This window comes from Urocampus carinirostris, chromosome 3, assembly GCF_059441175.1.
Source record: "Urocampus carinirostris isolate Australia breed hairy pipefish chromosome 3, RoL_Ucar_1.0, whole genome shotgun sequence".
Lineage (NCBI taxonomy): Eukaryota > Metazoa > Chordata > Actinopteri > Syngnathiformes > Syngnathidae > Urocampus > Urocampus carinirostris.
This window is the reverse complement of record NC_142351.1, coordinates 55,911,560-55,935,664: the sequence shown is the minus strand read 5'-3', so window position 1 is coordinate 55,935,664 and position 24,105 is coordinate 55,911,560. Positions and strand designations below refer to the sequence as shown.

Below are 24,105 nucleotides of genomic sequence, written 5' to 3'. Positions count from 1 at the left end.
TCTCTTAAATCACATGTTGTTACTAGGGTGGTACTGTTATTATTATGTCATTACCAGGTTTTAATTATTAGATGTTAAATAAGATCAGTAAACCACTAAACATCAAGGGAGTTCGAAATCATATTTTCTAAAAAAAAATACACAATGGCACGATGACAGTACGTTAGGTATCCAGGCGGTCTTACGGGGTAATACACCTGGTGCCCGCAAGCACTAAGTTGGAGACCCCTAATTTACATCTTGAAAAAAATGTGTTTTGTTACAATTCTTGAGCATGCCAGTTTGTTTACTTTCTAAATGTTTTATACTTTCTGTCAGAGAAGAATTAGTTAGAAGTGGAACCAATAATTATCAATCAATTCGATAAACAATTAACCGTTTAGAGTTTTATTATTATTATTATTATTATTATTATTATTATTATTATTTTGCCTCTGAGGAGTAAATAATCTCTCTATGATAAAAGACTGATCAAATGAAAATAAAACGTTTTGCTAATATTAGGTACAACAAAACTTCAGAGATAACAACTTACAAAAAAATGAAACACTAGTTCTGGCTTTACAATATTATATACTATTTGAAATGTTACATTCGGTATTTTTTGTTATAGTTATAAGAGTAAAAATATCAAATTCATGTTTGGAAAAAAAAACCTTAACATTCGTTTAACGTAAATTTGCATTTTTTTATAAGGCTAAATCCGTAAGTTTATTATAATTCCTTATTCATACAATGTTGATCAAATCGTCACTATAATGAAAAAAATCATCTCCAGAATTTTTGTGAATGTAGACGTTGATTATTATTGTTTCTATGGGGCCGAATCAGAAACATCATTATAGTTCCTAATTTATACATGGTTATTCGAACAAACATTGTTTAAAAAAACAACAACATAATATATATTTTTTACAGGATTATTTGATGTAAACGTCTATTATTTCCTGGGGGAAGATCAATATTTTTTATTTAGTTCATAATTTGTAACATTGAGCATTGGTGTGAAAAAAACTACCTTTATACTGTATTTTTAATTTTTTTTCAGGGGGATGAAAAAACACTGCCCCTAAAATGTATTTTGGAGACTTTTGTTTTTGTATTTTAACATAAAAGCATCAATACATATAGTATTGATAGAATAAATTTTAGTAAACCATTGAGAGATTATATAAATGAACACAAATGTCATAGTTTTTTTTTTACATGGCTGCGAAGATATACTCTGTTTGAAGGGGACAGGGATGAAACTAAGTTCTTTCAACAAAATAATCACCAGATACATTTAAAAATAAATACTTTCTTGCAGCCCTAAATCGGATATTAAAATATTTTTTTAGGATTTACTTGGCATTTATTCAATTGAAAAAACTATCGGAGAATGAGACCAATGGCAAGAATGAAAAATATAAAGAAAAAAACAAAATAAATTGGTATTCATTATGAAGGTTCAAAAAGAGCTATATTAAATGTATTTCTCCTAAAGGACTCACTTTGACAAGGTGGATTAGCTCTCAGTAGAGGTAAGATCAAGCCTAAAAAAAACTCCAGCCCGACCCGACCCGGTATGAGGATGTAAAAGCCCGAACCAACCCAAGCCCGACCAATTAATTTGATATTTGGGCCTGAGCCCAAAGCAAACCCAAATTTACAAATTGCATTTGTCAGGTCGTAAGAGGAAAGGAAGGGTGATTTTAGCCGACTTTGCCCTTCCCGCTGGACGCTCGCTTGTCTGTGTCCTACAGTGCCTCCGAGCGAACGTGCCGTCGAGTGTGCATGCTGCCCTGCGCGTAACCTTCACAAAGTAAAACAAACATAGAACATAGACGGGTGGAAAATAAAAAAGAAGACAGCCAGAGAGAAGCTTGGCCTGTCCTGAACCTGAACGTAATGATTGGCATTACTCGGGCCTAAGATTTTACTTCTAGCTATCATTTGGATCTAATGTCCGGTCTAAAAACATACAATCATCCTCCGTGTAGAGCTGAGCAGACGTACTCAATTTATTTATAAATTTCCCCCCAACCCCTACCTACCCTTTTTCATTCTGAGCTGTCCCCCACGCACACAAAAATAAAGCCCGCACACACCTGGCTGCAAGGTCAGGTTACAGCTGATGCAGTGAGTCCTCAACCAAACACACACATAACACACGATAAAGAGACGACAGCAATCAGGAAGGAGCATCGCTAGCCACTTTGTTTATTCACCGGCTCGCCGATAGCAAAACACTTGGTTCCGTTGTTTGTCAAACGTGTAACGCGAAAACAGGAAGAACAGATTTATCGTCCTCTGTAGTCGCCAAATCACAGTGACAGCTTGGCATTAATGATAAACAGGTAATGGTGTCACTTGATTTGAACCGAACCATTGAAAAAAGGGTGATGGAAAGGAGCTATTGCAATTTTTAAGATGACCTAAAGAAACTAATAGAAATAAGAAGGAGCGCAACCCTCTAAAGCAGGGATGGGCAAACGTTTGGGAGTCGTTGGCTGCATTGGGTTGAAACAAGAGCTATGCAATTGTTTTCATTTGCATTTATGAAGAAATATTCATGCATACATGTACATGTAATATTTCTTTTTATATTTGTTTTTAAATAGATTAGCTTCATCTAATTAATTTTGAAGTACTCGCAATTCAAGCAAAACCATATATGAAGTTCCTGATTTAAGCACTTAACGTTTAGTTTTGTAGTATTTTTTTAGCATTAATGAAATATTTTTGGAATATTTTCCTAATAATTTGCAGTATTTTTTTTTTAGCATTTTTGTAGTATGTATAGAGTATTTCTGTATTGGTGGTATTTCTGTAGTATTACTGTAATTGTATTTTAAGCACTTGATAATTGGTTTTGTAATATTTTTTGTAACATTTCTGTAGTCGTTTTATCTGATTTTTTTTTTTTTACACTTTTTCAGTATTTCTGTTGTATTTCTGTAAGATGTTATTGGTAATATTTCTGTTGTATTTTTTTTTTCTTTCTATAGTGTTGTTCCAGTAGTTCTGTAGTACTTTTGTGGAATTTCTGTAGTAGTATTTCTTTCGTATTTTTTAGGTCTTACAGAATGTCTTTCATAGTTTTATAGTACTTCTGCAGTATTTTAGTAATCTATCTGCAGTAGTATTTTTTTGTAGTTTTCTGTAGTAGTGTTTTGTAGTATTTTGTATTATTCTGTCTCATTTCTGTTGTAGTATCTTGTGGCATTTTGTAAAAAGTGTTCCGTAGTATACTTGTAGTTATTTTTTTAAGTCCTGCAGTGTGTTTGTAGTATTTCTGTAGTGTTCTGTCTTCTTTCCATAGTAGTATTTTTATAGTCTTCTGTAGTAGTTTGTATTATTGTATCACTTTAGAGGTATTTTCGTAGCATTTCTGTAGTAATTTTTCTTTTCAAAATTAAGAGTAAAATATAATGCAGTAAGCTGCCGTTATGAGGCACTAAAATTGATTTTTAGTTTTGTAATATTTTCTAGTAGTTTTCTAGCATTTCTGACATAGTATTTTTTAGTTGACACTCAAAGAGACAAACATGCCACCAAGAACAATCCCAATTTTGGGGGGGAGGATTTTGTTGTTATAGTGATTCTGTAGGATTTTTGTGGCATTTCTGTAGGACTAATTTTGTAGTGTTACTCTAGGTTCTATTTCTGTAGTATTTTGTTATATTTCTGTAGTTTTTCTGTAGCATTTCTGTAGTAGTATATCTGGAGTATTACTGTATTTGTTTTTGGTATCATTTCTGTAGTATGTTATTTATTTTTGTATTGTTTCTCTAGAATTTTTGTAGTCATTCTGTAGTATTTTTGTAGTATCTTTGTAGTATTTTTGTAGTCTTTCTGTTTTAGTGTTTCTGTAGTACAGTCATTTTGTAGTCTTTCTGTGGTAGTATTTTTGTAGTATATTAGTATATTGTTGTATTGTGTTCAATTTCCCAAGTAGTATGTATGTAGTATTTCTGTAGTGACTGGAACACAGATCAGTGTGGTGGAAATGATATAAAAGCTTTTTGAACTCAGTTGGGCATTCTTAACATATACTGATCCAGGAAAAAATGTCCTTTGGACGTTTTAAGGACACATCAAACTACGCACCCCACTTTTTTGACAAAATAATGTAATAGGTCTTTGGTTTGAACACTAAATTTAATACATAGTATTACAATATTTTGTCATATTTTTGTTGTATTTCTGTAAGTGTATTTTTGTAGTTGAAAACAAAAGGGACATTGAAGGAAAAGATGGCACCAAAATACCCCTGCTCTAAAGACAAATATCTGGTTTCCCTTGTTCGGTCACATTTAACTTTCTTCTCCATCTTATTTGCAGTCATATCGGACCCCTGGGGTTTTTTCTGTGTATGTGTTGATGTATGCACGTGTGTGTGCACACTAATTGACCTTGCAGGGGGTTGCATTGATTGCCTCATCTTCACTGATAGATTATAGGCCTGTTAATGTGGTGGAAAAAATGGCAGAGTGGTAGGGCACAGCTGTCGTTCCATGTATTATGTGTATGCACAAAAGGCATCATTTTTATTTTTCTAGTTCGGACGCATTGAGATAGGCGGAATGTGATGCATAGAGGAGGGTCGCGTAAAAAACTGTGACTGTCTAAATCTTTCCTTCAACCTCTTATTACCACATATATACCGAAGTTTTGACATTAAAAAGTGGTAAAAGTTATCGCACACTCTATTATTACACGTGAAACGCAATCAGTTTCCAGAATATTGAAAACAACAACAACATGTGCTTGTTTAAAACAGGAAGTGGCAAACTTTTACCAAAACAGAATTCCCATGTGATTTATTATTGCACAAAGACTTAGTCTTGCTTCAAGATAAAGCAGCTGTAGACTAGAAAACTAGTCTTGAGTCTAGAATTTTGTTGTTGTTTGAACTTGAAAAAGTGGTATATGTATCAGTAAGCATTTTAAAGGGGAGAAATGCAATTGTCTAACGCATTAAACAGGAGTGTTGGTTAGTAAATCACCCACTCGGAAAAATATTCGGGTCAGAAATAACCCCAAATGGGATAAAAATGCAGTATTTGTATCAATTTAATACAACTTTGTGCGTTTTCTTTTGCAAAACGGCATCATATTTTGAGATTTTCTTAGACCAGAGATGTCAAAGTCAAATGGACAGAGGGGGAAATAAAACATTAGACTTCAAGGCAAGTGATCAATTGTTTATTGAAATAGAGCTTATAGTTTCAAAAACCACATTGAGCCTACCAAAAATCTTGGACAGCGATCTCCAACACAGTTCCCATGGGCACCAAGTAGCCCCCTAAGAGCACGTAGGTAGCCCCGGACTGGTTCTGAAAAGAGCTCACCAATGATGGGTCTTTGTAATTTTCCAAGAAATCTTTAACTGGAATTGGAAAGAGAGATCATTGACATGATCAGTGTCTTTAAAAGCAATGTTTTAGTGGTATACTGTCCCTTTTTTTAACCCTTCTTCTAATAATTACGACCTGATAATCATATTATAATAACTTTGTAACAACTTAGTAATAACATAGGTTGCCATTTTAGACATGCATTTCAGACTGGTAGCCTTTTGTGCTGATCAGTAACAAAATAAAGTAGCAATCAGAATCAAAGAGTTTACATATACTTCCAATATTTTCGTATGGTTCTGTCAATAATATTCATTTTCCAACAGGCAAAAAGACAAATTTTCTATATATAAGAATCCCCAACATGAAAATGAAATGAAAGAAGTTTTACTACAGTACCATCAGTAGCCTTAAGGTATAAGTGCAATACAACAATTTCTCAGGTAAGGTCTGTGGTTTAAAGTCATCATCCATCCATTATACATCCATTATCTGCACCGCTTATCCTCAGTAGGGTCACAGGTGTGCTGGAGCCCATCCCAGTTATCTTCTGGCAATGGGCAGGGGACACCCTGAACTGGTTGCCAGTCAGTCGCAGGGCACACAGAAACAGACAATTTACTCGCTCATTCACACTTATGGACAATTTGGACCGGCCAATCAACCTGACACGCATGTTTTTGGAATGTGGGAAGATACAAGGGTGCCCGGAGGAATCCCACGCAAGCAACATGCAAACTTCACACTGGAAGTTTTGATTAAAATGATCAATCTATCCTGAATAAAAATATTCAGTATTGGAAGACTGTTTTGTATATCACGACCAATATTGTTTTTATTTGATTTAATTACGATACAGCCCTAATTGTGAAGAATTCTTTGAAACAAGTCGTTTTTCTGATTTGTATTTGTTAAAATACGAATCATCTTTCCTAACAGACATATTGGTCAAAATAACTTCAACTAGTAAACTAAAATAAGTAATGGGTCGATCAATGCAAGACTCAAGTTATTCTCAGAATTGTCTTTATTGTCATTTATTTCAACATCCTGAACATTGTTTACGATGGGATTAGACACGACACTCCAAAATAAATACATGTAAAGACTACAGAGAGAAAACCGAAATAAAAAGGAATGTCAGTATGAAAGAGCAAAACAGTTTTTTGATTGTTCTATTGTTAATTTATCGTCAAGTCATTTCAAATTAAACGATCAAATAGAATCAAATTTGCTTTTTGTCACTCTTTTCAAACAATGAAATGCAATTCATAACTTTACAAAACCATACAATGTAAAACAAGGGAAAAAATACTCCCCATTTCCAACCATCCATCCAAAATGTAACACACACACACACATACAAGCACGCGCACAAACTAAAACACACGCACAGACTAACCACATGAGGAAAGTGACCTGCTTATGCATCGAATGGGGTGCAATGTTAATCATTTTATCAGCATTATGCAACCCTTGGAATGTTTTCCTATGTTTGTACATTATTTTATATTCAATAGATTGGAAAATATCTATCTTCTGGTTATTTTATACATATGATACAAACTAAATGGTATCAAAACGTCGCATGAAAGCTGATTTCCACTTATTTAGAAAGCTCTTCGGTAAGACATTGTTTAGTTATCATAATCATAATGAGATGTTATTTATGGCACAATGGAGCAACAAAAAAAATGTTTGTTGCATTTTAACAGAAAGTGAGGTATTGATGTCATTAATGTTCTTTTGTCTGTCGGTGTCTATCTTTTCGTCAAAATAAGTTCTTGCGATACAATACCTGTTGTTTGACACCCTTAACACTTGACTCTAGATCCAAGAGGGATTGTCTCCTAACCATCTAAAAAAGGCCAAGCTCATGTTCTTCTACACTCGCTACCCGTCCTCCAACATGCTCAAAATCTTCTTCTCTGATGTCAAGGTAAGAACTCATCTCCTCCAACTTGAATTACTTGTTGAAGTGTTTTGTTTACCTAAGTGTTCTTCTTTTTGGAATCAGTCAAAAACAAGAAGGAACTAGAACAAGGGGATTCAACATCTACTCCAGTGAATAGTCAAAAATAATGTCAAATTTGGACAGTGAAACATAAAGCTCACTTACTGCATCATTTAGACAGGGGCCCTAATGGACTTTCTTTGTGTAAGTGAGAATCTTTTTTTTACAGCTCTAAATCAAACATGCCAAGATTGTAGTTTGTTTTACTGCAAGCAGCTAAATGGTCTTCGTAAACAGTCCCTCGCAAAAGTATTGGCCGACCCAAGAACAGTTGTCATATTGCCACATTTCATGCTTCAAAAAATTGCTAAAATATTGGACCCCTGTACTCTCAGTCAACTGACTTCAGAACGTTCCTGATGACTTCTGAATGATCCAATGTTGACCTGAATGTCTAATGACATACAGAGTGATTAAATCTCAGTTTAAATGCACTCTAATGGGCTCAGTGGTCTGTGGAAGGAGACAAACAGCATTAAGCAGACCAAATAACACACCAAAATTGTGGAACTCTTTAAAACAGGATTGGGTTAGAAAAAAAATTCAATACATTTACACATCTCCTGGAGGACGGTGCAAGCAATAACATCAAAATGCAGAGAGCATAAACCACTGCAAATCTACCAAGACCTGGCCGTTCCTCTAATGTTTCGTCTCAAACAATGATAAAACTCATCAGAGAAGCAACCAAAAATTCATGATCACATTAGATGACCGTCAGCGATAGACAGCTGAGGTAGGACGATCTATGCATAAGACAAATTTGAGTCATACCCTGCATAAATCTGCCCTTTATGGAAGAGAGGAAACAAGAAAGTCACTTTCCGAAAGGAGACCATAAAAAGGCCCATTTGGCATTTGCAAGAAGCCATATGGTAGACACAAATGATATGTGAAACAAGGTGCTCTGGTCGGGTGAGACCAAATTTGAAATTTTGGGCTGAATGCAAAGTATTACGTTTGGTGTAAGCGTAACACTGCACATCACCCCGAAAATAAAATCCCTACTGTCACACATAGTGTTGGCAGCATCATGCTCTGGGGTAGATTTTCTGTAGCAAGAACTGGGAAGATCGTTAAGAGTTGATGGTAGGATGGATGCAGCCAAATACAGGGCTACTCTGGCATAAAAAAAAACTATTGGAGTCTGCAAGAGACCTTAAAATGGGGCACAGGTTCACTTGTGCTAGGAACGGTATTGAGAATTTAGTAAGTTTTTGTGCATGTTCAGAACCAGAAAATAAGCAGATTATTTTTGACAAAAGTAATAATTAGTGCAATGAGACAAAAAAAAAAACAGAAAAACATGACAATAAACTTGTTTATTTTATTTCTTATGTTAGCATATTTCATATTTTTATAATATAGGTATGTCCTATGTTAGTATATGTTATCTTTTTCAAAAGTATGAAAGCATTTAGAAATAAATTAAGTACAATTCTAATAAAATCTAAAATTATTCCAAAAAACCTTCCTCCGTTTTCTCTTGCCATGTTTTAATTATTTGCATGAATGAGATGTTTAGTACGAAAAAAGTCCGAAAATGCCCCCAAATAAGATGAAAAAATGAAATGCGTCTTTTTCATATAACAGCGACAATATTCAAAAATAGTCTGTCATAATTTATGGGATCACTAAAAAAATAGGCTAAACTTGAGAAAATTGTTTGCTTATGTGCTAAAAATGTGTTGTGTTAGGTGAAGACGTTTAATAAAAAAAAAAAATAATAATAATAATGTGTTTAATTTTTCTTTTAATGAAGATGAATAATCAAAGCAAAAACATAAATGGCCAAAAAATTGGGATACGCTATTCTATTTAAAAAAAGTAAGAGTTGTTTTTGTCCATTTACTTTAAAATAAAATGAGTAATATAGAAGAATGAGAAAAAGATATATAAAATCAAAGCAAAATTTGAAATGCTTTTGAAATAGCAGCAACAATATCAAAAATTAATCTACTATATATCTGCTGCAATATTCAGATTATTACAAAATAATCAAATGATAGTTCTAATTTTAAGGAATATTTTTTTCCGTTTACTTGAGAAAAAGTAACAAATATCGAAAAATCAAACAAACATACTACACAAAGACAAAACTTTTTTGCTCATGTTTTTTAATGAAGATGAATAACCCTAACGAAAAAAAGGAAAAATGTCAAAAGATTAAGACATGTTGTTTTGAAATAGCAGTGATGACATTTAAAGAATAATCTAGAGCTATGATTTTGCCAAATAATTAAAAACAAATCTTTTGCTCATTTTAAGGATTCTTTTTTAAATGTTTACTCGATAAATAAGTCAAAAATATGTGAGAATGAAAAAGATGTACTACAAAACAAGAACAATGTTTTGCTGATGTGCTAAAAAATAGATAAGTGAAGATGTATAATTAAAGCAACAAACAAATGAGATAAGTCATTTTGAAATAGCAGTGATCATATATAAAAAAAACTATTCACAATCAGCTATGATTTTCCAGATCATTAAAAAAATTCAAAGAATTTTGCTCATTTTAAGTATAGTTTTTTTTTGCCATTTACTAGATGAATAAGCTACAGATATGAAAAATTTGAAAAATATACTGAAAACATTTTGGCTAATTTGCCAAAGAAATCTGGGAATGTATAAGCAAAAATAATAAAGGGTCATTATGGCATGCCCCTTTTTAGATTAATACATTTAACAAAGCTGCAGGCTTGGTTGCAGAGAAGATTAGGAATGCGGATTCATGATGCTAAATTATCAATGAGGAATTTTGTTGCAAGTTAGTTTTTCGGGTTTTTTTTTGTTGTTGTTTTTTTTTTTTTAATACGTTTAATTTTTCCTTGGATGCATGCACGATATAGACGGCTGCTGCAGTCTGTCAAATCACAATTGGGACGGCATCGGGCAATTGTGTGCGCATGAAATGTGTGTGTTGGTGTAATACCCACTTCTGACTCCTCCACCTTGACCTCATCCTTTATCTTATCTTCCCATCAAACTTTTACTTTTTAAAATTAAAATAAGCCTCTTATGTTGAAGTCAGAAATGAAACATCAAATCCTAAATGTATATTAATTATTAACTAAACGTGAGTTCAACTGACAGACTCACAGATGGAAAGTGTGGGTGTGGTGTGATGGGGGTGTGTGATTGTAAATAAATGAGAGTGGGAGCGCACTGTGAAGGGGGGCATAAACAAATGAAAACAACGGCAGCTTTAAAACAAAGCCGCTGATTGTTTTGTGTTTACAGGCTGCGATGTGTTTTGTTGCAAAAGAACATACGGCTCCGAGGTGGATCCGGGACATGGCATTCAAATTGCGCTCGCACACAAACACACTCAAAGGCACACACAGCATCTGCCCCGCGGCTCGTATCTGGCGTGGCCACTTCCTCAAGCCATTGCCACATCCTCGTTGGCTACCATGGTAACAAGGGTCGCCGGGACATGAGGTTGCTAGGCAAACACCGGGTTGCTAGGCTCACCTTCTGCTCGGCTGTGTGTGCGATTGAAACTGATGGTTCATTTACTATACACACACATCAGGGTTGGGAGGATTACTTTGATAATGTAATTATTTTCACCTTCTAATTACCTGCTAAAAATCTAATCAGCAACACAATCCCAATACCATAATAATGTAGTGGTTCTTAAATATTGGGGTGGGGCCCCCTTGGGGAGAGCAAGCCTCAGTCATCTTTGGCTTTGAGGAGCTTTTTTGTTTAACTTCTCCAAAATAAAGTGCAATTTTAACTCCCAGTGGCAGAGCCTTTGGTTAACATTTATCCTCTACGCAGTGCTTTAAGGACAGGGTATAAACATTGGGTATAAAGTGTAGACACGAAGTGTAACAGGCCCTTAGGTGACTCAATGGAAATATTTTACAAGGATGCGGACACGGGCAAAGTTAGCAGGATAAGGCACAAACAAAACTCTCCTCCCGAAGCACTTCACTGCAATCTTAGAGGAAAGACCGGTGTTGAAAATGTTGGCAGCGGACAGCATGTAGCCAAACAAAATAAGCTCTCACTGAAAGACTTTAAAATCCAATCATGCTCATATGACGCTTGTATTTCAAAAAAGTCGTTCTTATTAATTACGTAGTACAGTTTATAAAGCAAAGATAATCTCTTTCTACATGACAATCAAGATATGCTCTGTTTTAGAGCACATTTTAAGAGCACATTTATAACCAATTGTTGTTTTAAACACACCAAGTGTTCACTTTCTACATTTCCAACAAACTGGGATGTCTTGTGTCCACGTTCAAGTTTTACTTGTTTGAATTGGGGATGCCAAACCTCTTGACAATATTTAGATTTAGTAAAGCATTCTTACAATATAGCAAAACAGTGATCATACAGTGATTTTGAACACCAATTAACTGCAAATTACAAAGAGAAGACAATCAATCATATTTGCTAATTGCAATTGGCCCCATAGAAGGAGAAATAAAATACACACAAAAAGAAAATTGCTTTTACCTGCAACACAGTATGACAAACATGCCTTCTGTACATTCCCTGCGACATATACTGACATTAAAATGATCCCGGCGCAGGTTGTGTTTAACCTTTATCTCTTTCTATCTCTCGCGTGTCAATAATTGAAATTTTGATGGACAGAACTCGTCTATCTGTGCATTATAAATATGTAAATATAGTTTTAAATACAACAGTAACCCTGCAAAGTAATCTTTGTTTTAGCGAAATGTACCTGCAATTTTTCTGATACTAACGGAAACAATTAAAAATAATTTGTATCCTATTACTCGCCAACCCTAACACACATTCACACACATGCACACCACACATACACACACACACACGCGCCACACATACACACGGAAAACATTAATGAAAGAATCCCTCAATTATAGTGGTTAATGGGAACTAGAACCCCCCGCAAGACGCAAATTTCTCGGCACTTGTTTTTAGCAATAGACGACCTGGGATAATGAATTGCGGCCGCCCGAGTTCTGTTTTCTTTTTAGGTGGAAACAATGGATAAAAAGAGCTGCCATGCATTTCAAAATCGTGCACCCTCTGGCCCCCGCTCTCAGCAATAGCCAATTGAGGATAATGTGTAACAGTGCAGTGCTCCCAAGATTAGTCAACTCAAAATGATAGATTGTGGCCATACCAGTGCAGTTCAATTTAGGCAGGCCACAATGGCACACTCCATCGGCCTGAACTAAAAAAAAAAATAAAAATAAAAAAATAAAAAACCCATACTGGCCTGTGCTTTAGGTGGGACAGAATGAGGGCAATGGATCTCAGTCTCATAGGTTCTATTTATTTCAGGCGGAAAGAAAAAGAATGGCCACGCATGACACAAATTTACTCTCTTGGTCCTTTTTTTTTTTAAAAAATCGAATGGGAAAAGTTGACCTTAACCAAATTAGCCCCAATGGCAAGCTTCAACAGCCTGAACTGAAAAAAAATTGTGCTCAGTCAGCCCCTACTCCCTGCAGTAGTCAACATGGAATAATGGATTGTGGCCACAACCGTGCATTTAATTCTAGGTGAGCTGAAATGGCATGTACAGTATCTCAACAAAAGTGGTTTCCAATCAAATATGGGATCGGCCGCACAAGCACTTCATTTTAGCAGAAATATAATTGTGGTTAAAAAAAAAACAGGATAGACAAAATTGTGATCTGTTGGACCTTGTTTGCACCAAATTATAATGGGGGATAATGGAACAGGGCCACATGAATGCAGTACACTTTTTGGTGGACAGAACGGCAAAAAAAAAAAAAAAAAGCCAAACCGACAAAGATGCACTCTAGCGGCCCCAATAAATGGCCCTGTTCGATGGATCGTGGCTGCATAGATCAGTTCATTTCAGGAGGAAAAAAAATAAAAAATGCATGAGACAAGCTTTCTCTCTCTGCTCCTGTTATTACCAATAATCGACTGTGTATAATAGATTGCGTGAAACCATGCATTAGGTTTTATGCGGCCCTAAACGGCACGTCTCCCAACAAAAGTGGCTTCCGCTTGCAGCAATTTGAGATTGAGGGTAGCTGATCACGGCTGCGCGAGTACAGTTCATTTTAGGCCGAAAGACAGTCACAGCAAAAAAGAGCTGCAAGGCCTTACCAGACTATGCTTTGCCGAAACAATATTCAATCGGGGATAATGGATCGTGGACGCTCAAGTGCAGTTCACTTTTTTGGTGGACAGAACGGCATAAAAGACCTGCAAAGCCTGACAGAAATGTGCTATGCAGGCCTCCGCTCGCAGAAATATGTGATTCAGGATAATGGATCACAACTCGCAATTCACTGAGGCCACAAAGTACGACGTGCGAAAACTATTAATTAGACAATGTAAAACTTTGTATAATGTGTGAAGTTTGTATTTTAAAAGAAAATGTTACAGTGTGAAATGGGTTCTTGTACCGGATCTCATTCATCTGTACAAGACAAAAATGTTATTCTTAAACATACGATGTTGCTTACTTTGAGCGTATATTTTCTACGTTTCCAATTACAACTTGATTTTCAACTCAAACTATTGTTTTTAAGTAAGAAACTACATTTAAATTGTCTTGTTTTCTAATTTTACAATTTTTTTCCAGTGTTATCATAAGAAAAGAGATTGAACACACTCATCTGCTTGATGGTTGTGTGTGTACATTTTGTTAAATTATTGAAATATAAATTTCATAGTTTTAGAGACAAAAAAAGATAGAATACCTTATCAATCAATCAATCAATCAATCGGGCAACCTTTTCTGCTTATGAGGTAAGAATTTATTTTTCAGTTTTTCTTTGTGGATTATTTTAATTTTCAGGTGTTTTAACTGATTTTTTCTAGTGAATTATGACATTTTATACTTAAAATAAGCAAAATGGTCTCCTCTAGTAGGAAAAAAACTTAAATTGGGCTAGGTTTTCTGCCATTGAGGAAATAATTTATTTTTAAGCTCTTCCTTGAGGGACGTTTAAAGCATTATTAGATATTTTAATTTACTGTTCTAGTAAATATGACATTTTTACTCAGGATAGTTAAAATAGTTCCCTCAAGAAGATGGTAGACGGTCATTTTGAGTCTTTTTTTTTCAATTATTGGTAAGAAAAAAATGAGAAAAATGATGACAAAAGATATAAAGCACAGGCTTTTTAAAATAATGTAGCATAGATTAAGGATGGATTATCTGAGCCTTTTTAAGGAAAAAGACAAGATATCTTAAGATTAACAAACCTGTTCTGCCAATGTGTCTGAAAATGCCTACTGTATTTATTTGTGCACAACCCGCACTCATTTAAACTTCCAACCCTGATTTTTTTTATTAAAAAAACAATCCAAAATTTAGTTGCACTGCTTCTCGGCTCAAACTTAGCATTGTAAGTGACATATGTTGTTGAATATGTGAAGCCATATTAATTGACGACATAAACTCTGAACGCAATTCCAACATAATATTTAGAATGTATTTGTTTTATGCCATTCAAAATCTGATATATCATCAGACACACCAAAAAGTTGTTCCCTTCGTCGTGCTTTTTTGCATTTACTTATATCTCTCGGGATGATTTTCAGTTGGCTCCATTCTCTAACATTAGTCTCTGGTACCGTGAATCAAAACAGTGTGTTTTTGAAATAAATTCGTAATTCTTTGTGTATGCTATCTATATCACTAGTGGACTAGTGCAGTCTTTTTCAACTTGTGGGTCGTAACCCAAAACTGGGTCGCGAACCTGTTTTCAGTGGGTCTTGAGTCAGCAAAATAATGCTAAGAAAAAACTAACTGCAGGTTGATAAAATTACCTTACAGAAAAGGACTGGAACAGTTTGTTTACACGAGTAGAGCATGGTCAAACGCAGATGCAAACAATATATAAGATATGGATTTTTTTATATTCAAAACAAAACTATTGAGGGAAGCATTTTGGTTTTCATTAAAAGTCAGAAAATAGAGCATTAGGGGAACCGTGTTTATGATTTCACCACACGATGTTGCTTTTTGTGTAGTGCAACCAAAAACAAGTGCTACAAAGCACAAGGAAGAATACAAACTATGGAGACAAAGTGTCTTATTTTTTGCCAAGCATTGTGATACTTTTTTTTCCTTTAGGGTACCAGTAGCAGCAATATGACCAACAATTATGATGAGGGTACTTTTATGTCAAATAAGTGTATATTTAAATTATTTGAAATAATTTGTATTTTCCATAAATTCGTAATTATCAAAACTCCACAAACAGGAAAACACATACCCTTCAAAATGTCTTATCAGGAAGTTTCAAGAGTTTCTTAATAGATAGCCAAAATTTTGCTCTGGTCAGATAATTTGATTTTTTTTTTTTGTTATCCATCCATCCATCCATCCATCCAATCACAAGTCATCTTATGGTTAGGAATTGGCGCTCTCACCGCTACACCCATTGAATCCAGTGTTTTGTGATTGTTGTCAGTGATACATTTTTTTATGACGAATCATTACACAAATATAATATACTAATATACTACTTTAAAACCTCATAATGCGCACCCAAATTTTAAATTATTTTTAGGTAAAACAATATGAGTAACACATGAAAAAAAGGTAATTAGACTATGCATTAGTCCAAAAATATATACTGTATAAAGATGTCTTTCCAAGTCACTTGAATCATCGAAATGATTGAGAACAAACCCACAAAAATATACATGGCCTCGTCCTTCAACAAAAATGTCCTCACCCCCATTAGCATTTATGCAAATGACGATTTATTATTGAAATTGCTTTTAATTGACATATAATCCACATTAATCTGCCAAATGTATCTATGGGAGAATATGATTGCGCTTAATATAAAATGGACCTCAACTAATCCTGTTTGCGACGAGCCGGGCTGTCCTTTTACTTTATTATGTGTGGTTTCATTGTCTGCTCGCATTTCATGGCCCTCATTATGATCATACTTTGGAAATCCGGGTCAGTGTCTCACTCGCGCTTTCGTCGCCGTTCTCCCTCCTCCCTCGGCGGGAACAATAAGTAGCATGTGTGCGAAGGATCAGGCAGATTCACTGTAAGGGAATTAGGACCCTGAATGGCTCACGCTAATTGGACTTGAATGGACTTGTCTCTGGGAAAGCAGTTCTTAAAGATGAGCCTCTTGTGTGCAATGGCGGCTGTGGGAAGTGGGTTGCAGAGTTTTAGTCTCGGATACTGTACACGCACACGAACCGCACGGACACACAACCGCAAACACTGTGCTAAAACACGATGCTAATAGGCCTCTCGTTCTGAGGAGACACTCGCATGCAAGTGTGAAGACTTCAAGGTTGTCCCCGTCCCGTCTTGAGAGACTAGACGAGAGCAATTAAGGCCTTGTTAGGGCTAGAGGGGATGGGGATTAATCAGACACTCGCTCCACATCTCGTACCCGACTATTTGGCGAGTGAAAGTGTGAGTGCAAGTGAGTGTGCAAGCCATTCCTTAAGAGTTAACATAATTTCATCGGTAGTTAGAGGTAAGATTGGGCCTAAAAATCCAGCCCGGCCTGGACCGGGCACGCAGGTATTATAACCCAAACCAACCCTGAGCTTGACCAATCAGCTTAATTTAAGGGACTAAGGCCAAAGTAAAAACCCCAATTTCCATATTTTATCTGTGAAGACTCGAGAATAAGAGGGGGGTCTTTGGCCGATACAGGCTGCGCGTGACGGTGGTAGTGAATCTATTACAAGGACTCTGCACAAAGAGTAGAAACTAAAAAAATGACAGGTGGATAATTTAAAAAAAAAAAAAAAATCAACCCAACATGAACTCAATGATTGTCATAATAGGCCCGACCAGGCTCAGGCTTTTAGATCTTTTCCAATCTGAAGTCCCAGTCTATTTTCCTTTCATATAATTTATGTTACACAAGAAATATAGTATAAGATTATTTTATTGCCCAAAGGATGAAATGTTTTTTGATAAGAGTGTTCTGTTGTTAGTTGTGGATATGCTATTGTGTTTTGCAGAAATGGTCAAATTAAAAGTGATGTCAGGAATTTGAAACTCTCTGCCCCCATATCTTGGGGGTGCCCTGACATGAAACCTAGCTAAAGACACTCCCAGTGGCCTAAAGTACTACTGTGTAAAGGTTCACGAAAATCAGTTCAATTTCAGAGCTCATAAGCCACATCCGAACACACACACAGCCACACACACATACACACACACACTCACAAATCCTGACTTATATAATTGTCTACATCGTATTGTCATGCCAATTTGAATCAATTGAGATTTTGTATCTGGATAACAATGAGAAAAAAATGTCAATCAATTGCAATGCATATGGGTGATTCAAGTGTCGAGACATCGCACAAGATTGTGTCTCCAAGAACACAAGCAAAGATTACAGCTTTGAAAATAACACATTTTAATTTTTTTATTTCAACAATATCACTCTTTTTTTCAAATGCTATTGGAATAAATCATAACAGTGGATCAAAACATCCCCTTTTAATGGTAACCAATCCCGAATTGTCTTAAATAAAATCTTGGCAGAAATTATTTATGAAGGACATTTAAAAATTAAATTATATTATTCAATCTGTATTGTGCATGACTAAATATGGATAAGAGGCCATAAGCCCGGTATGAGAGTGAACAACTTTATTTTAGTATTCATCAATTTGATCTGCCAGGAATATTAAAAAAAATGTTTTAGATGCACCAAATAGGCACATGGAAGCATATATACATTATTAATATTTTGCTCAGCTTTTATTGTTTGAGACTTGAACATGGGTTTGTCATTGTTCAATACTGTTGTGAAACACAAAAACCCATCCAAGGACACTATCTATATTTATGCACAGTCAAATTGCTGTTCTTTACGTTTGGTCTTCTGCCGTAGTTGTGAGGAAGGGCACACCAAGTGGATGGTCAATTGAGGGTGCAAGCATTTTTCTTCTGCTGCTGCTCTTTTGGCTTCTTTTGGTTGTAAACACAAAGTGGCATGCTTCTCGCTCAGCAATCTGTCATCTCTTCTCTCTTATGCAGAGCAGCTATCGGAATTTGAGTTGGGGAGGGGGACGCTTTGCTGTTTAGTGATGTATGCGGCTGCATTTCACGAAAATAGTTGATTTGTTTTCATGTGCCCTAACTAGTAAAACGACTTCGCTCCAGGCTTCAGGTTTCATGTTTTTTTGTTAAATTCCCTATATTAATGTTTTACACATTCGAAGTAACACAATGAACTCAAGCACACATGTAATATAAAGATATAAAAACACTCAATTTTCGGAGAGAAGAGGGTTTTGGTTTGCCTGACAAATCTAATTATATAAGTACAAATAAAGTCAAACTATTCAAACAAGGATTTTACTTTTTTTACAAATATCCTACACTGGGGGTAAAAACAAAACAGAAAAGAAAACACCTTTAACTCGCAATAATGGGTCAAAATGTTAGAAAAATGTCATACTGTCAAAAGTAAAAGCTTTGAATCTCAGTTAAATTGTTTAACCTGTCTTAACTAAAGAATTAAAGCAGCTTCAACAATTCAACTCAAGTGTTAGAGCAGCTTTAAAGAACTAACTATTTCGTTGGAGCAGCTTTAAAATTTTAACTGTCCCTCAAATCTGTCAAGCTGCCTTAACTTAAGTGTTAAATCCCTTTAACGTAAGTGTTAAAACAGCTTTTAAGCTTTAACTTACGTTTTAGAGCAGCTTTATAGCTTTAACTTAGTCAAACCCTTAAACCAACCTCAATTTAAGAGTTAAAGCAGCTGTAATTCGAGAGTTAGAGGAATTTTAAAGACTTAACTGAATTATTAAAGCAGCGTAAAACCTTTAACTTCCAGCCAATTATTTAAACTTGCCCTAATTCAAGCGTTAAAACAGTTTATCTGGAGTTAGAACAGCTTTATAGCTTTAACTCTCAGTCAAACCCTTTAACCAGCGTTAAAGTGTTAAAGCAGCCTAAACTGTAAAGTTAAAGCACTTTTAAAGACCTAACTGAAGTTTTATAGCAGCTTCAAAGCTTTAACTCCCAGTTAATTATTTTAACCTTCCCTAACTTAAGAGTTAAAGCAGCTGTAATACGAGAGATAGAGCTACTTTAAAGACTTAACCTAATTATGAGAGCAGCTTAAAAAGCTTTAACTCTCAGTCAATTATTTCAAGCTGCCCTAATTTGAGAGTAAAGGCAGAGTTAAGCTTTACTCGAGTAAGAGCAGCTTTATAGCTTGAAGTCATAATCAAACCTTTAACCAGTCTTAAGAGTTAAAGCAACTTTAACTTAAGAGATAGAGCAAACTGAAAGGCTTAACCAAGTCGTAAGATCAGCTTTAAAGGTTTAACTCCCAGTCAAATCTCTTAACCTTTCTGAACCGAACAAGCTTTAGTATAAGTGTTAACTGTAACTCAAGTTTTAGGCCAGCTTTAAAGATTTAACTCTCAACCAAACTTCTTAATCTGCCTCAACTAAATAAGTTTTGTCTTGCCGGTGTTAAAGCAGCATTTATGCTTTTACTCAGTCAAACATTTTTACCCATTCTAGATTTAGTCAAGGCAGCTTTAACTGAAGGGTTATAAAAACCTTTTAAGCCTTAACTCAGATTTGAATGTTATCTTGGCTTTGTGGTTTGAAAGACATGTTTCATGAGTTATAAACCGGGTGACAAATTACATTCCACTTAAAACTTGCATACATGTTACCTCTGTATCGCAGTGGCAGAGTACATAGTAAAATAGTACTTTAGAGGTAATGTATCTTACTCAGCTATTGCATTTTTTATGAGACAAAACATACAAGAACAGATGCCTCAATACTGGGACAACCGTCAGATTTATACACACGAAATACACCTTCTGAAAATGGATCACGGTACCGTTTTGGCATGCTTCCTTTATGCCTCAAATCCTTTTTTATAAATTTCACTCTTACTTGGTCTACACCAGCTTTGGGGCGTAGGAGAATGGCGTTATGTAATCCTGATAAAAAAAAAAAACGAGCACATTTAGTTAAAATAAGGATTACTTTGCAGGATTATGATTTGATTTATAATTATATTTTATCCCCGTGACCATAATGAGAAAAGCGGCACAGAAAATGGATGGATTTCATATACGTATTGCACCAATAGACGGATTCTGTCTATCATCATATAAATTACTGACATCAGAGACACAAAGATGAGGCTTTCACAAGACTTGCGTGACGTGTAACAGTTGCGTGGATTGTACAAACAAACAACTTAACCACCGCTTTATGTTTGCAGGCTGTGTCGCAGGTAAAATCACTTTTTTTTTAATTTCTCCTTCGTAGTAGCATTCATTTTGTTGAATTGGCTTAAGCCTGCAGTTTGTGCGTATCCAGCAATGGGCAGTGCTGATTCAGAGACATTTAGTGAATTCTATTCATGATTTTTTTTTTCCATATTGCTGTTTATTGTTGTTCAAATTCCACTATTTGATCACTGTATTGTTTTATTGTGAGAATGTTTCACTTAGCCTAGTAAATATGAATATCTTTAAGAGGTTTGGCATCCACTCACTTCAAAAGTAAAACTTGATCGTGGACACAGGACATCCGGGAGTTTGTTGGAAATTCAGAAAGTAAACACTTACAGCATATATAAAACAAGAGTGGGTTCTTAATGTCCTTCTATTGTAAACTAAAACATTGCACATGGTGTCTGCTAAGTCAAAGAGGATGTTTTATTTTTGCTCAACAAACTATACAATTGGGTTAAAATTGAGCATTTTTAAGGACTGATAGCAACTACAGTACCAAACCTTTTTTCCTCCATTTTTTCAAGGTTGCATTGTTCATTTGTGTTAAACAAAATTTTGTTATTTTATTTATAGCATATTTAGTATTAGTTTAATCCTACTGTAATCGAAAGTAACCCAGTTACATTACTACAATATTATAGTACTCGGATTATGTTCCTGATTAAATCTTTCAACAGGTATTTAGAAACTGTATCGGATGACATTCTTAAAGTAATCCTCCCAAACTTGTTCTTTACATTTTCAGTTCAACCGCTGCATCACCTCGCAGCTGATCAAGTGGTTTAGCAACTTCAGAGAGTTCTACTACATCCAGATGGAAAAGTACGCCCGGCAGGCCATCAACGAGGGCGTGACTGCCATCGAGGAGCTGGTGGTGGGCCGTGATGCTGAACTCTTTCGGGCGCTCAACATGCACTACAACAAAGCCAATGACTTTGAGGTAGGCCAAGAAACGTGTACATATTTTACAATTTTATGCTATTCTTTTAAGGTTGGGGGCAAAAAGCGGCTTGCTGCTTAGTTTCACATTTAAGGTATTGGAGAGGTAGCACCATACACCCATTTATATGTATTTCGTACTGAAAAAAGTAAAATTATAGAAAGGGTAGTAAAAGTATTAATATAACAATAAACGTAACAGTTCTAGAAGCAGATCATTTTTCTTTTTATTTTATGATTAATTTAAAGTGTATTTTTCCTAAAATAAGACAAATAATACTCAAGATTACCAATTAATTGCACTATCTAACTACCCTTTTTTAAAAAAAAAAAAAATTTAGAAAAAAAAACAAGTTTTAAGCAAGATATTTTCACTCATGTGAAAAATTATCCATATATTCTTTTACTGGTAAAACAAATATTTTACATGAGAAATGAGCATTCCATTTACTACGTGTGGATTGTCTTGTAAATAATAAAAACATGTTTTCTTAAACGGGCAAACTTGTCGGCAAAGGCGGTGACATTAACTGCGAGTAAAACAAAACATTTTAATTTACTTCTTTTTAATACAATGGCAGGAGCATGGCTCAAAATGACATGTTACCCTATTGCTAGATAATGTTGCTTATATTCAATGGGAATTTTATAGTTTTAAGATCTTTTTAAACATTTTCTTTGTAAAATAAGTAAGTGTACTGTATATTTTAAATAAAAATAATTTCTGTTTTTTTGCTCTTTTCCTGGTAGCTCATGGATCTGCTCCGAGATAATCTCTAAATGCATCATTGCTAAAACCTATTATCTAGCAGTTGGTTAATTGTTTCCATACATCTTTAATTTTTCTAATCTAGAAAGTAAACAGCTCTTAACAATGGCAAAATTATCTATGATCTAATAGATAGGACAATTTTGGTTATCTTAAAGGGACACTGTTTGGTATTTGACCACTAGATGGTGTTTTATTCTATAGTGCAACCAAAGGCATGTGCTAAAAAGTCAAAGAAAAGAATACCAACTCCGGTAACTCAAATTGATCGGAAAAGCATCATTTTCTTCCCGTTTTTTTAATTTTTAATTTTCTTTTTTTAATTCCAGTATTTAGCTTTTTAGTCAAATCAATATTTTTTGTGAGATAAGGTTTTTTTTACCATGAGGAGGCGCAAAATGTCCCTTTAAATATGTGAAGGCATTAATGAGCTAAATAAATGCAAAAATAAATAATATATACATTTATTTTTCCACTGGCAAATAATTAACTCCTTTTGGATTTTAATAGTTTTTTTTCTGGTAAAATAAGGAAAATAATTCCAACACATAATTTTGCTCCATGAAAGTATAACCCTATTGTATTTTAACTAGCTTTTTCCGGTAATGTATTGTTTTTGTATTTATTTTTTCTTTAAAAAAAAAAGAAAAGTGAAATGCCAGATAATGCCCTTTGCTGTTATATTTGACCACTGGGATGAGTTAGATAATACACTCTACCTTGAAGATACACATAACGGTCTACCATCTTCTGGATACGACAATTTTGCTTACTTAAATAATGTTGGTGTTTATTTTTAAAATGAAAAAAGAGATACAAATATACTTAAAATAAAAAAAATCATCTTGTTGATAGGAACAAACAATCACTTTAGTTTCATTTACTACCTCAAATTACATCCCATGCCCAGGACACAGGAAATATCGAACTCCACTTCCCCCCAAAACGGTGAAATAAAATATTCTGTATTTATTTGTGTATAACGCGCATTCTTTTTTACCTAAAAAAAGAACTCAAATGTTTGGATGGGCACAATACACAAAGATTTACAGTAGTATATTACCATATTTGTGCAATGATCGATTGGTCGAAAAATATTGCAGACCACAATCGTAAAACAATGGAAGGAATTGGTATCGAAGTCGGATCACGGTGATGAGACCGACGAATTCTTAACACTGGAGCACCGGTGATATAGATGACACATAAAAATTCTTTGGATTTTATCTCATTATCAGCCAATTTTTAGTCACAGTACAAGAAAAAACATTTTTAGATCTATTTGAAGATGAATCAGACTTTGAACAACATTGAATACATGTATATTACACATTTTATGTTGGGATAGTGTGCATAATTCATGTTGTCAACAAATTATTTTAATTATGACCACACATACTAAACAACGATTGTCACTAACAATTCTTTGTTTGACCTGAGAATAAGTAGAATACAATTTTGTACGGATTTTAAACCAAAAATTACACAAGAAAAACTACTATAACTCGACTTCCCCCCAAAAACAATGAAATACAATCTAAATATTTTGTAAGTGGAAAATCATATATCATAAATCCTGTGCAAAATGCTGAAAACCGTTTAGGCCACCATTTTGAACCGCAATCGCCCTCCAAGTCAGCTGTTAACAGTCACCTCCCGATTTTTTGCTGAGGTGCGGACTTTGCGGCACACGTGCGATTGTGCGTTTGGTGTTTTTGTGTGTGTGGAAAAAGGACGCCGCTCAAGGCGCGGGTGTCCTTGTCAAAACAATTTGCACAAGTCACATTCCTCCCTGGCTTCTCCTTTCCCAATATAAGTCCAAG

At 34.9% G+C, this 24,105-nt stretch overlaps 1 protein-coding gene across 1 annotated transcript in view; it reads left to right on the top strand.

Moving 5' to 3' along the window:
- prox1a (prospero homeobox 1a) overlaps positions 1-24,105 on the top strand; it is a 50,209-nt gene that overhangs the window by 7,280 nt on the left and 18,824 nt on the right. Inside the window, exons 5-6 of the mRNA XM_088332592.1 lie at positions 7,174-7,281; positions 21,320-21,514. Of these exons, the coding sequence (XP_088188718.1) occupies positions 7,174-7,281; positions 21,320-21,514 (303 nt within the window). The remainder of the gene's footprint in view (positions 1-7,173; positions 7,282-21,319; positions 21,515-24,105) is intronic.